The sequence below is a fragment of the Ovis canadensis genome, chromosome 3, assembly GCF_042477335.2.
Source record: "Ovis canadensis isolate MfBH-ARS-UI-01 breed Bighorn chromosome 3, ARS-UI_OviCan_v2, whole genome shotgun sequence".
In the NCBI taxonomy this organism is placed as follows: domain Eukaryota; kingdom Metazoa; phylum Chordata; class Mammalia; order Artiodactyla; family Bovidae; genus Ovis; species Ovis canadensis.
The window spans coordinates 153564720-153578978 of NC_091247.1; the positions used below are offsets into that span (position 1 = coordinate 153564720).

Sequence of the window (14259 nt, forward strand, 5' to 3'; positions counted from 1 at the left end):
AGAAGTATCATGACTCAGAGTTTTGATTTATATGTTCTGTGGTCAAGATAGATTGCCTGTTAAAGCTTTTGGGTTTATTGAAACAATGAACATAATTTATTTAAATACATAAAATTTAAGGATTTTTTGACCCAAATACTTTTTTCTTGTGCCTTCTTATTTCAAGGGGTAGCTATTTTTTTAAGCCCAGAATATTTCTCCACTGTGTAGCACTCTAAAACTATTTTTTCAAATCCTCACTTATGTTTCATAAATGTTATAAAAGTCATAGAGGAAATTTTATTTCAACAGTTTTCACTAGAAGCAAGAACTTTGGGTCATATGGCATTTAGAGATTTTTTTTCCCTAATATAAAATTATATTTCTAAATAGATGGAAAATTCCTGGAAGTTTGCCCAGGAATGAACACTGGTCCCTTTTGGGGAGTATCATTGGGAAATAGGGAAAGTCTTTTCAATCCAGTGCACAAGAAATAATGAAACTCTAGTTCTCATTTCCTTTCCCTTTGACCAAGTTTATTTAGAAATTTTAGTAAAGATGAAAATTCAGTTGAGAAATAATAGAGAAAGCAAAGGGCCTGGATTTTTTCCAAATGGGAACATTAAACCTGGACTACTTGGGATTTGGTAATGTCCTAAGTGTATATGTGTGTGTTTATGCATGTGTATATTTGTGTGTGTGTGAGTATGTGTGAGAGAGTTTTGATAGTCATTTTCCTCTTTTAAAATCAGGATTTGCTTAGTCCACTCTGTTTTATGACATTCTCACTTCAGAAAAATATCTGATATGGCTGCCTTCCTAAGAGACCCAATGATTTTGTTTCTAAGTGACTTTTTTTTTCTTATTACAAAATTAAGACAGGCCATAAAAATAATATAAAGATAGTAATTTTTCAAATATTACAAAAATATACATCTTAGAAAGTAAAAGCCTCATAATTCCATTCCCAGAGATGTATAGGTTTATTTACAGAAATGCAGCTATAATTTACAGGGCTTCCCAGGTGGTGCTAGTGGTAAAGAATCCACCTACCAATCCTGGAAACATAAGAGACACAAGTTTGATCCCTGGGTTAGGAAGATCCCCTGGAGTAGAAAATGGCAACCCACTACAGTGCTCTTGCCTGAAAAATTCCATGGACCGAGGAGCCTGATGGGCTACAGTCCATGGGGTCACAAAGAATCAGACACAACTGACAACTGAGTACAATTATAATTTATATACACTTATGTGTTCTTACTTCTAATAAAAATTGTTGCAAAAATTTTTTCTCTGTGACTTAATTTTATAACATTTGTGAAACATAAATAAGGTTTTGAAAATAAGTTCAGATTGCTACACAGTGGAGAAATGTTCTGGACTTAAAAAAATTTCCCCTTACTAGCTAAGAAGGCAAAAGAGAAAAGTATTCGGGTCAAAGGCAGCTTTAATTTTACATATTTAAATAAACCGTGTCCTTTTGTTCCACTGAACTCAGTTTTAGCAAGCAATTGAAAATCTGCATATAACTTATAGAAGGGCCTCATATCCCTGGTTCTTTCATGTCTGCTGTTCTGCAGTTGTGGGTTAAACCACCCACAAACTATATAGTACCACAGTATTTACTATTGAAAAAAAACATGTGTGTAAGTATTTCTCAGTTCAAATTTGTGGTGTGAATTGTAAAGAACCTTCCTGTCAGTCCAAGAGACATAAGAGACACAGGTTCAATCCCTGGGTTGGGAAGATCCCCTGGAGGAAGGCATGGCAATCCACTCCAGTATTCTTGCCTAGAGAATCCCCTGGGTAGAGGAGCCTGGTGGGCTACGGTCCATAGGGTTGCAAAGAGTTGGATACAACTGAAGTAACTTAGCATGCATGCACGCATATTTGCTTTACAATACTGTGTTTCTGCAAGGTGAATCATCTAAATGTATACATATATCCCCTGCTTTTTTAGATTTCCTTCCCATACAGATCCTCACAGAACATTGACTTCCCTGTGCTACACAGTAGGTTCTCATTTTATACATAGTAATGTGCATATGTCAATCCCAACCCCAATCTCCCAGTTCATCCTACCCTCCTTTCCCCCACTGATATCCATAAGGTTGTTCTCTACATCTGTGTCCCCATTTCTGCTTTGCAAATAAGTTCATCGGTACCATTTTTCTAGATTCCACATATAAGTGATATTACACGATATGTGTTTTTCTCTCTCCAACTTACTTCATTCTATATGACAGTCTCTAGGTCTCTTCACATCTCTGCAAATGGCACTGCTTTGTTCCTTTTTATGACTAATATCCCATTGTAAATATGTACCAGGTCTTTATCCATTCCTCTGTTGATGGATGTTTAGGTTCCTTCCATGTCTTGGCTATTGTAAATAGTGCTGCAATAAATACTGGGGTGCGTGTATCAATTTGAATTACGGTTTTCTGCAGATAAATGACTGGAATGAGATTTCCTGGTCATATGGTAGTTCTATTTTTAATTTTTTAAAAAACCTCCATATTGTTCTCCATAGTAGTTGTACCAATTTACTTTTCCACCAACGGTGTTGGAGGGCTTCCTTTTTCTCCACACCCTCACCAGCATTTATTGTTTATAAATGTTTTCATGATGGTCTTTCTGACAAGTAATTTTGATTTTCATTTCTCTAATAATTAGTGATGTTGAGCATCTTTTTAATGTGCTTTTTGGCCATCTGTAGGTCTTCTTTGATAAAATGTCTATTTAGGTCTTCCACCCATTTTTTCATTGGATTGTTTCTTTTATTATTGAGCTACATTAGCTATTTGTATATTTTGGAGATGAACCCCTTGTTGGTTGTTTTGTTTGCAAATATTTTCTCCTATTCTGAAGGTTGTCTTTTTGTTTTATTTATTGTTTCATTTACTGTGCAAAAGGTTATAAGCTTAATTAGATCTCATTTTGCTTATTTTTGTTTTTAGTTTCACTATTCTGGAAGATGGGTCCAAAAAGATCTTTCTATAATTTATGTTAGAGAGTGTTCTGCTTATGATTTTCTCTAAGAGTTGTAAGTACCCAGCCTTACATCTAGGTCTTTAATCTATTTTGAGTTTATTTTTTGTGTATGGTATTAGGAAGTGTTCTAATTTCATTCTTTTACAGATAGCTGCCCAGTTTTCCCAGCACCACTTATTGAAGAGACTATCTTTTTTCCATTGTATATTCTTGCCTCCTTTGTCATAAATTAGGTGAACATAGGTGTCTGGATTTATCTTTGGGCTTTATATCTTGTTACATTGATCCATATGTCTTTTTTTGCCCCAGTACCATACTGTCTTGATTGCTGTAGCTTTGGAGTATAGTCTGAAGTCAGAGAGCCTGATTCCTCCAGCTCTGTTTTTATTTTTCAAGATTGCTTTGGCTATTTGGGGTATTTTGTGTTTCCATACAAATTAAAAACTATTTTAATCTGATTCTGTGGAATAATGTCTTTGGTAATTTGATGGGGATTGCATTGAATCTGTGGATTGCTTTGGGTAGTATAATTATTTTTACAGTGTTGACTCTTCCAATCCAAGAACATGGTATATCTCTCCATCCATTTGTGTAATATTTGTTTTCTTTCATCAGTATCCTATAGTTTTCTGAATCAAGGTATTTTTCCTTCCCAGTTAGTTTTATCCCTAGATAGTTTCATCTCCATGATGCAATTGTAAATGGAATTGTTTTCTTAATTTCTCTTTCTGATCTTCTGTTAGTGTATTGGAATGAAAGAGATTCCTGTGTATTAATTTTGTCTGGTTTTGGTAACAGGGTGATAGTGGTCTCATAAAATTAGCTTGGGAGCATCCCTCCCTCTGCAATTTTTGGAAGAATTTGAGAAGGATGTCTTAGCTGGTCTCTAAAATAGAATTCACCTGTGATGCCATCTAGTCCTGGACTTTTGTTTCTTGGAAGATTTTAATCGTGGTTTCATTTCAATTGCATTACTCATGACTGGCCTTTTCATATTTTTGTTCAGTTAAAATTTTTTTAATATATTGATTTACTTATAGGGCTGCATGAGGTTTTAGCTATGGCCTGTAGGTTCTTTGCTGTGGCACATGGGTTTCTCTCTAGTTGTAGCGTGTGGCCTTAGTTCCTCTCTGGCTTGTGGGAATCATAGTTCTCCAAGGATCAATCCTGTATCCTCTGCTCTGGGAGACAGATTTTTAACCACTGGACCACCAGGGAAATCCCTATTCATATTTTCTATTTCCTCCTAGTTCAGTCTCAGAAAGTTATACCTTTCTAAGAATTTGTCCATTTCTTCCATGTTGTCCATTTTATTGGTATACATTGAGTTGGTCAAAAAGTTCACTCAAATTTTTTCAGAAGATGTTACAGAAAGAGCCAAACAAACATTTTGGTCAACTTAGTAATTGCTTGTAGTAGTCTCTTATGATCTTTTGTATTTCTGTGGTGTCAGCTGTAATGTCTCCTTTTCCATTTCTAATTTTATTGATTTGAGTCCTCTCCCTTTCTTTTCTTAAGGAGTCTGGCTAGTGGTTTTAATCAATTTTGCTTATCTTCTCAAAGAACCAAGTTTTAGTTTAATTGGTTTTTGCTCTTCTCTTTTATAATATTTCATTTATTTTTGCTCTGATGTTTATTATTTCTTTCCTTCTGCTAACTTTTGGTTTTGTTTGTTCTTATTTCTCTAGTTGCATTTGGTACAAGTTGTGTTGTTTATTTGATATTTTTCTTGAGATGGATTGTATTGTTATAAACTTCCCTCTTAGAACTGTGTTGCTTTCCATAGGCTTTGGGTCATCATGTTTTAGTTTTCAATCGTTTCTAGATATTTTTTATTTCCTTTTTTATTTCTCCAGTTATCCATAGGTTGTTTAGTAGCACATTGTTTAGCCTCCCCTTGTTTGTGTTTTTATAGTTCCCACCCCCCTCCCCATATTTGCTTTCTAATCACATAGCACTGTTTCAGAAAAGATACGTGATACAATATCAGTTTTCTTAACTTTACTGAAGCTTGATTTGGGACCCAAGATGTGATCTATCCTGGAGAATGTTCCATGTGTTCTTGAAAACAAAGTATATTCTGCTGTTTTCTGATGGAATGTCCTGCATATATCAATTAAGTCTATCTGGTCTAATGTTTCATTTAAGACTTGTGTTTTCTTGTTAATTTTTTGTCTGGATGATCCATCCATTGGTATTAATCATGTTCCTGTCAATTTCCCATTATATGGCTGTTAGCATTTGGTTTATGTATTGAGCTTCTCCTAGGTTGAGTGCATAAATATTTACAATTACTTTATCTTCTTCTTGGATTGATCCCTTGATTATTAGGTAGCATCTTTCCTTGTCTCATTAACAGTCTTTGTTTTAAAGTCTATTTTGTCTGATGCGAGTATTGCTACTCCAGCTTTTCTTTGCTTTCCATTTTTATGGAATATCTTTTTCCATCTCCTCACTTTCAGTCTGCATGTATCCTTAGGTCTGAAGTGGGTCTCTTGTAGACAGCAAATATATGGGTCTTGTTGTTTTATCCATTCAGCCAGTCTGTTTCTTCTGGTTGGAACATTATTCCATTTACATTTCAGATAATTATCAATATATATGTTCCTATTGCCATTTTCTTGATTGTTTGGGGTGTGGTTTTCTTTTTATGTCTTTTTCCTCTTACCCTTCCTTTTTTTTTCTCCTTTCTAGTGTTTTTTGCCTGTAGAAGTTCCTTTAGCAGTTGTAAAGCTGATTTGGAGGTGCTGAATGCTCTTAGCTTTTGCGTATCTGTAAAACTTTTGATGCTCTGTCAAATCTGAATGAGAGCCTCACTGGTTACAGTATTCTTGGTTGTAGGCTTTTCCTTTTCATCATTTTAAATATATCCTGCCACTCCCTTCTGACCTGCAGAGTTTCTGCTGAAAACTCAGTTGATAACCTTTTAGGGTTTCCTTGTATGTTATTTGTTGCTTTCCCCTTTTAATATTTTTTGTACTTAATTTTTGTTAGTTTAATAATATGTGTCTCAGTGTGTTCTGCTTGTGTTTATCCTTTATACAACTCTCTTTGCTTTCTAGGCTTGGGTGACTATCTTGTTTCCCATGTTAGAAAAGTTCTTTACTGTGATCTCTTGGAATATTTTCTCAGACCCTTTTTCTTCTTTTTCTGGGACCTCTATAATTCAAATGTTCATGCATTTATTGTTGTTCCAGATGTCTCTGAGTTTATTCACATTTCTTTTCATTTTATTATTATTATTATTCTGTTCTACAGCAGAGATTTCTACCACTCTATCTTCCAGGTCACTTATCCATTCTTCTGCCTCAGTTATTCTGTTATTGATTGTATTTGTCATTTTCAGTTCCTGTCTTGTTCATTTCCGTTTATTTGTGTCTTAGTTCTTCTAGGGCTTTGCTAAACTTTTCTTATATCTTTTCAATCCATGCCTCCAGTCTGTTTCTAAGATCTTGGATCATCTTTACTATCATACTCTGAATTCTCTTTCAGATAGATTGCTTATCTCTTCTTCATTTAATTGTTCTTGTAGGTTTTAATCTTGCTCCTTCATCTGCAACATATCTCTTTGTTACCTTTCTTTTTTTTTCCCCTCAAAGTTTTGTGTTTATGATCTGCTTTCCAGGCTGCAGGGTCACAGTTCCTCTTGCTTCTGGTATCTGTCCCCTGGTAGGTGAGGTTGATCCAGAGACTTGTCTTGTTATCCTCTTAATGAGGGTTAGACTATTGTTGTGGTAACCAGAGCCTGCCCTGGATATTGAGTGGGGCCTCCCCTTTGGTCTTTAGTTGTCATTGCCCTGTCATAGGTGGAGTCAGCTTCCTAGTTGTTGGAGTAGAAGCTCCCAGATTTGCTTCTTAGCTGTGTTTCTGATCTGTGGTGCAAAGTAGGCAGGGTTGGAGCACTCCTGCTGGGAGGGAAGCTACTGAGCATCCCTCCTTTGGAGCTACTCTTCTGTGGTGTACTCTGCCGTGTGACCTTTCACCCATTGTGCAGACCCTCGGACTATACTAATCTTAGCATTGCCATGCTAGCATTTGACCCTGGTGTCTCTTAGAGATTTCTTTCACCAAGCCATCAGAGTAGATCCACTGAAGTCCAGCCCCAAGATTGCAGTAATCATGGATCTGGACCATTTGTGGGTATTAGGTGCTCAGTCGTGCTCAGTTGCTCAGTCATGTCTGTCTCTTTGTGACCCCATGGACTGTAGTCCACCAGGTTCTGCTGTCCATGGAATTCTTATGCAATAATATGGGAGTAGGTTGCTATTTCCTACTCCAGGAATCTTCCTGAGCAAGGGACTGAACCCTCGTCTCTTGTATCTCCTGCATTGGTAGGAAGTTTCTTTACCAATGCACCATCTAGGAAGCTACCAGGTGTTATAGGGGTAGCTCAGACTTTAGCCTGTCACAAGCCACCAAGTGTACATGCATGTTAAGTCACTTCAGTTGTGCCTGACTCTTGCAACCCTGTGGACTATAGCCTGCTAGGTTCCTTTGTCCATGGGATTCTCCAGACAACACTACTGGAGTGGATTGCCCTGCTTCCAGGGGATCTTCTCAACCCAGGGATTGAACCCACATCTTTTTATGTCTCCTGTATTGGTGGGTGGGTTCTTTACCACTAGTGCTACACCTGCTAAAACTAGGTCTGTCTTGGCTGTGGGAGCACTTATCTGTTCAGATGTTTTGTAGGTGCTGAGTTTTTACCAAGCTGTTTGTGACGGTTTCAATTTGTGCACCTGCAAGGAAAAATTTCAGCTTTTCTTCTTAAATTGAGTGGCCCCTGGGACTTAGCTTTGGTTTTAGCTCCACCTCTGAATGTAAGTTGCACACAGGGATCTACTCCCAAGGCTGCCCTGGAGCACTTTGGTCTGCCCCAGTGAGGACAAGGCCCAGAGGTGGCACAGCTGCCAGCATCATGGGAGGCAACAGGTGCACGAAGGGGTTGGAAGTTGTAAGAGATCTGGCCCAGTCACAGGTTCACAGGGAACCTGATGGCCATGATGTGGGAGATCCAGCCCTGGTGGGAGCCTTTCCTACCACCTGGTGGTAGGCACATGAGGGTTAGCCCTGGGTGATCTTTCCAAGCAATCAGCAGAGGCTTTTCCTAGTTCCTAGCAGCAGGTGAGCTGGGGCCAGCCCTGGCAGGGACTTTTCCTAGAGTTTGGCCACAGGTAAGAAAAGGATTAGCCCCGGCAGGAGCCTTTTCTAGTGCCTAGTGGCAGGCATGAGACAGCTCACCCTGGTGGGGTATAAGTAGGGGCTGACAGGAGAGAGGCTGCAAAGACAGCTCCACCCCCTACATGTCACTCAACAATGGCTCCTTGCTTCTGTGGTAGTCCAGGTTTCCTCCGCAAGTATTTCCAGCTGTGGACTTTCTCATCTCCATCCCTTCAGGCTGTCCTGTCTGCTTGCATCCAGCAGCAGCCCTCTCCTCAGCTTTTCTCCCATTGCCTGTGTCCCAGCACCCAATGCCCATGCACACGGACAGACACGAGTCTCAGGCTTGGAGGGGCAGGGCTGTGGCACAGACCGTCTGTGTAGGGCTCACTGTGTCCTGCCTGCCGGATCGCCTGTTTCACTCCCCTCCGACAGGCCCAGATGATTTCCTTCTGTCCCAACCAATCTGCCCCTCCACAAGGGGGTTTCCCTGGATGCAGGAACTTCTCAGCTTCTTCAGATCCCCCACCTAGAAGCAGATCCTATCCCACTTCCTGTCCTTTTTTTCCCTTCTGTCATCTTACATGGTTCCGCATGGATCTTTCTTGTCCTTTCCAGTGTCCAAGGTCTTCTCCTAGTGTTCAGCCAGTGCTCTGTGAGAACTGTTCCATCTGTAGATGTATTCTTGATGCATCTGTGGGGAGAGATGAACTCCTTGTCCTCCTACTTCTCTGCCATCTTGCTTTTCCCTATACTAGTATGTATTGATCTAACTTTTTTTTTAATCTAACTATTTTTTTAGAAAACAGAAGACTTGCTTTTTGAATAAATAACCAACAGAAAGTATTTATGATGTTGTTAGAGATGGAATAGGTAAATTGTAAAACATGAAGATACATCTATATATAAATCCTAGCTCTAATATATAGCTGTATAAATTTTGATATATCAATTTCTTCATGAATTTCAGTTTATCCACTTATAAAATAACACTAATAATAGGAACCTCATAAGGTTATGAAATATACAATGAAAATTGTGAAAAGTACAACTCATATCAAGTGCCCAGCTGATGGAAGCCATTTAAATAAGCTCCTTTCATATCTTTTGTAGACTTTGTAATGTGTGTGTGTGCTCAGTCACTTCAGTTATATCCTACTCTTTGCAACCTTGTGGACTGTATCCTGCTAAGCTCTTCTGTCCATGGGATTCTCAGGCAAGAATACTGGAATAGGTTGCCATCCCCTCTTCCAGGGGATCTTCCAGACTCAGGGATCAAACCTTTATCTCTTGCACGGCAGGCAGACTCTTTACCCACTGAGCCATCTGAGAAGCCCAGACTTTGTAATAGACCTATGCAAATTTGTTGGTCTTTTCTCCTATCCCCCTGCAAAATAAGTCTAAGTATACCAACTCTTTGGAGACATTAAAAAATAAACAGCTTTTCAAAGTGTCAGTATTTAGAATTCTTAGAATATGTTGTGTCAGTATAAGTAATTATTACTGTTAAGAAATATCAAATCTAAGACCAAGTGCTTAAACATAAGTCACTCTGGTATATCCAGGCATATGTTTGGTGAAATATCAGGTTCTTTGTGTAATAGCTTAAACTTGCTAAGAATCACTCATCTAGGTAAAAAACGTAAAAGATGCTCTCTTTGGTTAAAAGATGCTTTATAAAATATGTATTTTTATATATTTTAAAGGATGGGATGCTATTATGGACTGGAAAGATGTCTTATCAGGAGGAGAAAAGCAAAGAATGGGCATGGCTCGCATGTTTTATCATAGGTAAGTGTATTATACTCAAGTTACAATTGATACTATTCTATTGTTGTAATCAAAAAATGTTCAGATAGGATCCCTTGTCCTCATTTGGTTTGAAAATAAATTTCTGAAAAGCTAGTGCTTAGAATTTATAGTATTTAAATTTCTTAGGTTGTTTTTTAATATGACAGAAATCTCCAAGTGTTTGTTTTATTTATTTTACGTTGAGTAATGTTAGATGACAAAATTAAATTTTTATGTGTCCTAAGTTTGAAAGTGGGATATTACTAATTTTAAAATGTGAAGAATAGATAACCACTATGATGCTGTTGTGAACACAGTAGGTAGACATTCAGTGGAAGTGAAAGTCGCTCAGTTGTGTCCAACTCCTTGCAACTCCATAGACTGTAGCCCTCCAGGCTCCTTGGTCCGTGGAATTCTCCAGGCCAGAATACTGGAGTAGGTAACTGTTTCCTTCTCCAGGGGATCTTCCCAACCCAGGGATCGGACCCAGATCTTCTGCATTGCAGGCAGATTCTTTACCATTTGAGCCACCAGGGAAGCCTAGATATTCAGTAATACTTCTCAATTAAATTATTAAATTAAAACTTAATTAAATTTCTAATCAGTCAGTGGCCTATAAAGCTTAATAGTGTTCTTGAGAGGAGGCATATCTAATGGAAAAAGGAACCAACCAGCATAAGTCTTAATGGACTCAGAAATAAAGAGATGCAGGAAATAATTTCTCTTGATAAAACTTTTCTATTTCTAACCAGCTTCATAGCCTTTTGGTTCAAAGTATCAAGCACAAGACAATGGAAATAAATATTGAAACTATTATGATTGTTCTTTTTTTTTATCCTATTCTTCTGTGAAAAATAAATTCCCATTTTAATGTTAGGCCTCTGGCAATGAGAACCTAAATTGTTACTTTCAATACTTATATATTGGGCAATAAAGTTATGTACATGGATGGCTGAGTGGACCATAAGCTGGGCACATGCAATACTCTTGAAGAAGTTGCAGTGGAAGCAATAAAACTTCTGTAGGGAACTTTTAAAAGCTGATAAAAAATGAAAAAAAAATCAACTAAGCCTCATTAAACACTTAGCAACAAGTTGGCTATCAATTCTTTAGAAATCTTTTATTATGGAAAAGCCATTAAAAGTTCATCAAAAAGAGAATATTGTAAGATGAACCCTATATTCCTATCACACTGATTCAACAAATCTAATTTTTACAGCACTTGATTTATATATTTTTTTATATAAAGCATTGTGAAACAAATCCAAAATCATGGAATTTTCCATGAAATATTTTGACATCAATCTCTGAAATATTAGGATATTTTCTTACATTAAATACCATAATCATCATTAGTACAATTGACAATAATCATTTAAAATTATTTCATACCTGGTTCATATCCAATTTCCCTGATAGTCTCAAAAATATCTTTTTATACTTGGTTTGTTCAAACCAAGATCCAAACAACTTTTATGTATTGAATTTTGTTGTTATATATCTCTTAATTATTTTTTAATTTAAAGAGTTGTTTCTTCTCCCTGCCTCTGTGCCCCTCCTATCTTTTATGCTATTGACTTGTTGAAGAAACTAGGTCAGTTGTCCTTTAAGAACGTTGTCCTTTCAAGATTGATCTGATTGTTTCCTCTTGAGATTCCTTTACCTCTTTCCTCAATCTACTATTTTTCTTATAAACTGGAAATTAGAGCTCAAAACTTGATTATATTTAGGTTCAGCCATTTTTGTTAAGAATATAACATGTAATATTTATCACTGAAAAAATAATGTATAGTTTAAACAACTTTATTAAATACAATTATGTGTTTATATTATAGAAGTAGAAAATTTAGATGAGCAAAAAGAAAAAATTCTGTTTTACTACTTGTAGCACATAAAATTTTAGTATAGTTTTTTCTCTATTTTAGTATACAAAAGTTGGTTGTTATTTTTAACTTTTTAATATGTAACTATTTTCATAAAGTATAGTACACTTTATATTCCTCTTTTTTTTTTTTTTTTTGGCCATACCATGTGGCTTGTGGAATCTTAGTTCCCTGACCAGGGATTGAATTCAGGCCCCAGCAGTGAAAGCACTGAGTCCTAACAACTGGACCACAAGGGAATTCCCTGTATCCCTCTTTTTATTTTGTATCCTATTATGTGTATTACTATATAATAGCTAGCCAAGGTTTGTTTATTATTATCATTATTATAACATTTATGTACCAAATACATAAATGCATTTCAGTATTCAATTCAAAAAATTCTGATAAATGTATATACAATATATAATCAATATCCCAATTAAGATAAAGAATGATTCTATCACACTAGAAAGTCCCTCATGCCCCTTTCCAGTCAAATCTTTCCATAGACAATTTCTGTTTCCATTTCTAATGAATAAATTAGTTCTCCAGTTCTACAACTTCATGTGTGTGTGTGTGTTTGTCGCTCAGTTATGTCCAACTCTTTGTGACCCCATGGACTGTAGCTCACTAGGCTCCTCTCTCCATGGAATTCTCCAGGCAAGAATACTGGAGTGGGTTGCCATTCCATCCTTCAGGGGGTCTTCCTAACCCAGGGATCAAACCCAGGTCTCCCACATTGTGGGCAGATTCTTTACTGTCTGAGCCACCAGGGAAGCCCCAAAATTAAATCATACAATATGTATTATTTTGTGTTATAGCTGGAGTTTATAAATGAGAAAAATGTTGTGTAATAATATAGTATTTTAATAGTATAAATGGTTAGTTCAAGGATAAGGCAAACTAAAAAGTATAAACCAAAGTTTGCAAACTCTGAATTTTTAGTGAAGTATATTTTACAATGACTTTTTTGAGATAATGTGGTGAGATTCAAGAGTAAACTTTGTAGTATGAAATTTATGACTAGCTGTTAACCACTATTACCTTGAATCTGTTTGTGCTTTGTCCATAAATATTCAGTAATATGATCCCCCGTACAATTGGTGAAATGTGACATGATGGTGGTTTTCTTGCTCAGTCATGTCTGACTCTTGCAATTCCATGGACTGTAACCTGCCAGGCTCCTCTGTCCATGGGATTCTCCAGGCAAGAATACTGGAGTGGGTTGCCATTTGCTTCTCCAGTTGAATCTTCCCAACCCAAGAATCAAACCCAGGTCTCCTGCGTTGCAGGCAGTTTCTTTACCAACTGAACTACTATTGAAACCTGAAATGTAAAATGATGGAATGTAATATGTGGCTGTAAATTTCTCATTATGTCAGTGTGTTAATAAGATAAAAAGCAAATGGCATTAATAAAAGATGCTAACCTAAAGAGATTTTTAAGTGCCTATAACTTAAATACTTGAGACTCATGTATCTAAAATACTTTGGGTATAAAATAATATTGAATAAAAAATACTAAAGCCAGTGAAGGACCTCCACTGTTGGTGGAAATGTAAATTGGTGCAGCTGCTGTGGAAAACAGTATGCAGGTCCCTTAGAAAACTAAAAATAAAATTACCATATGGCCCAGCAATCACACTGCTGGGCATATATCTGCACAAAACTGATATTCAAAAGACACGCACCCCAGTATTCATAGCAGCGCTGGTCACAATAGCCCAGACATGGAAACAACCTAAATGTCCATCTACAGGTGAAAGGATAAAGACTTCCCTGGTGGCTCAGATGGTAAAGTGTCTGCCTGCAATACGGGAGATCCAGGTTTGATCCCTGGGCTGGGAAGATCTCCTGGAGAAGGAAATGGCAACCCACTCCAGTATTCCTGCTTGGAGAATCCCAGGGACGGAGGAGCCTGATAGGCTACAGTCCATGGGGTCGCAAAGAGTCGAACACGACTGAGCGGCTTCACTTCTTCACTTCACATCTATACAATGGAATACTTCTCAGCCATAAAAAAAAAAAAAGAAATAATGCCATTTTCAGCAATACAGATGCAACTAGAGGTTATCATACTAAATGAAGTAAGTCAGAAAGAGAAAGCAAATACCATATGAGGTCATTCATATGTGGAATCTAAAAGATGACACAAATAAACCTATCTATGAAGGAGAAACGTATTCATTAACAGAGAGAACAGATTAGTGCTTGCTAGGAGAGAGAATTTGTGGGGACAGACTGAAGAGAAAGTAGGGGTTAGCAGATGTGAGCTTTTATATATATAATGGATAAACAAGAGGGTCCTGCTGTATGGCAAAAGGAACTATGTTCACTATCTTATGATAAGCCATAATGGAAAGAATATAAAAAAGAATATATGTATACTATTTTATTATAGTTGATTTACAATGTTATATTAATTACTCCTGTACAACAAAGTGATTCAGATACATATATGTATATATACATGT

At 37.0% G+C, this 14259-nt stretch overlaps 1 protein-coding gene across 1 annotated transcript in view; it reads left to right on the forward strand.

Moving 5' to 3' along the window:
- The window catches only part of ABCD2 (ATP binding cassette subfamily D member 2), an 88867-nt gene that overhangs the window by 58170 nt on the left and 16438 nt on the right, over positions 1-14259 (forward strand). The window contains exon 8 of the mRNA XM_069584614.1: positions 9837-9921. Within this exon, the coding sequence (XP_069440715.1) occupies positions 9837-9921 (85 nt within the window). The remainder of the gene's footprint in view (positions 1-9836; positions 9922-14259) is intronic.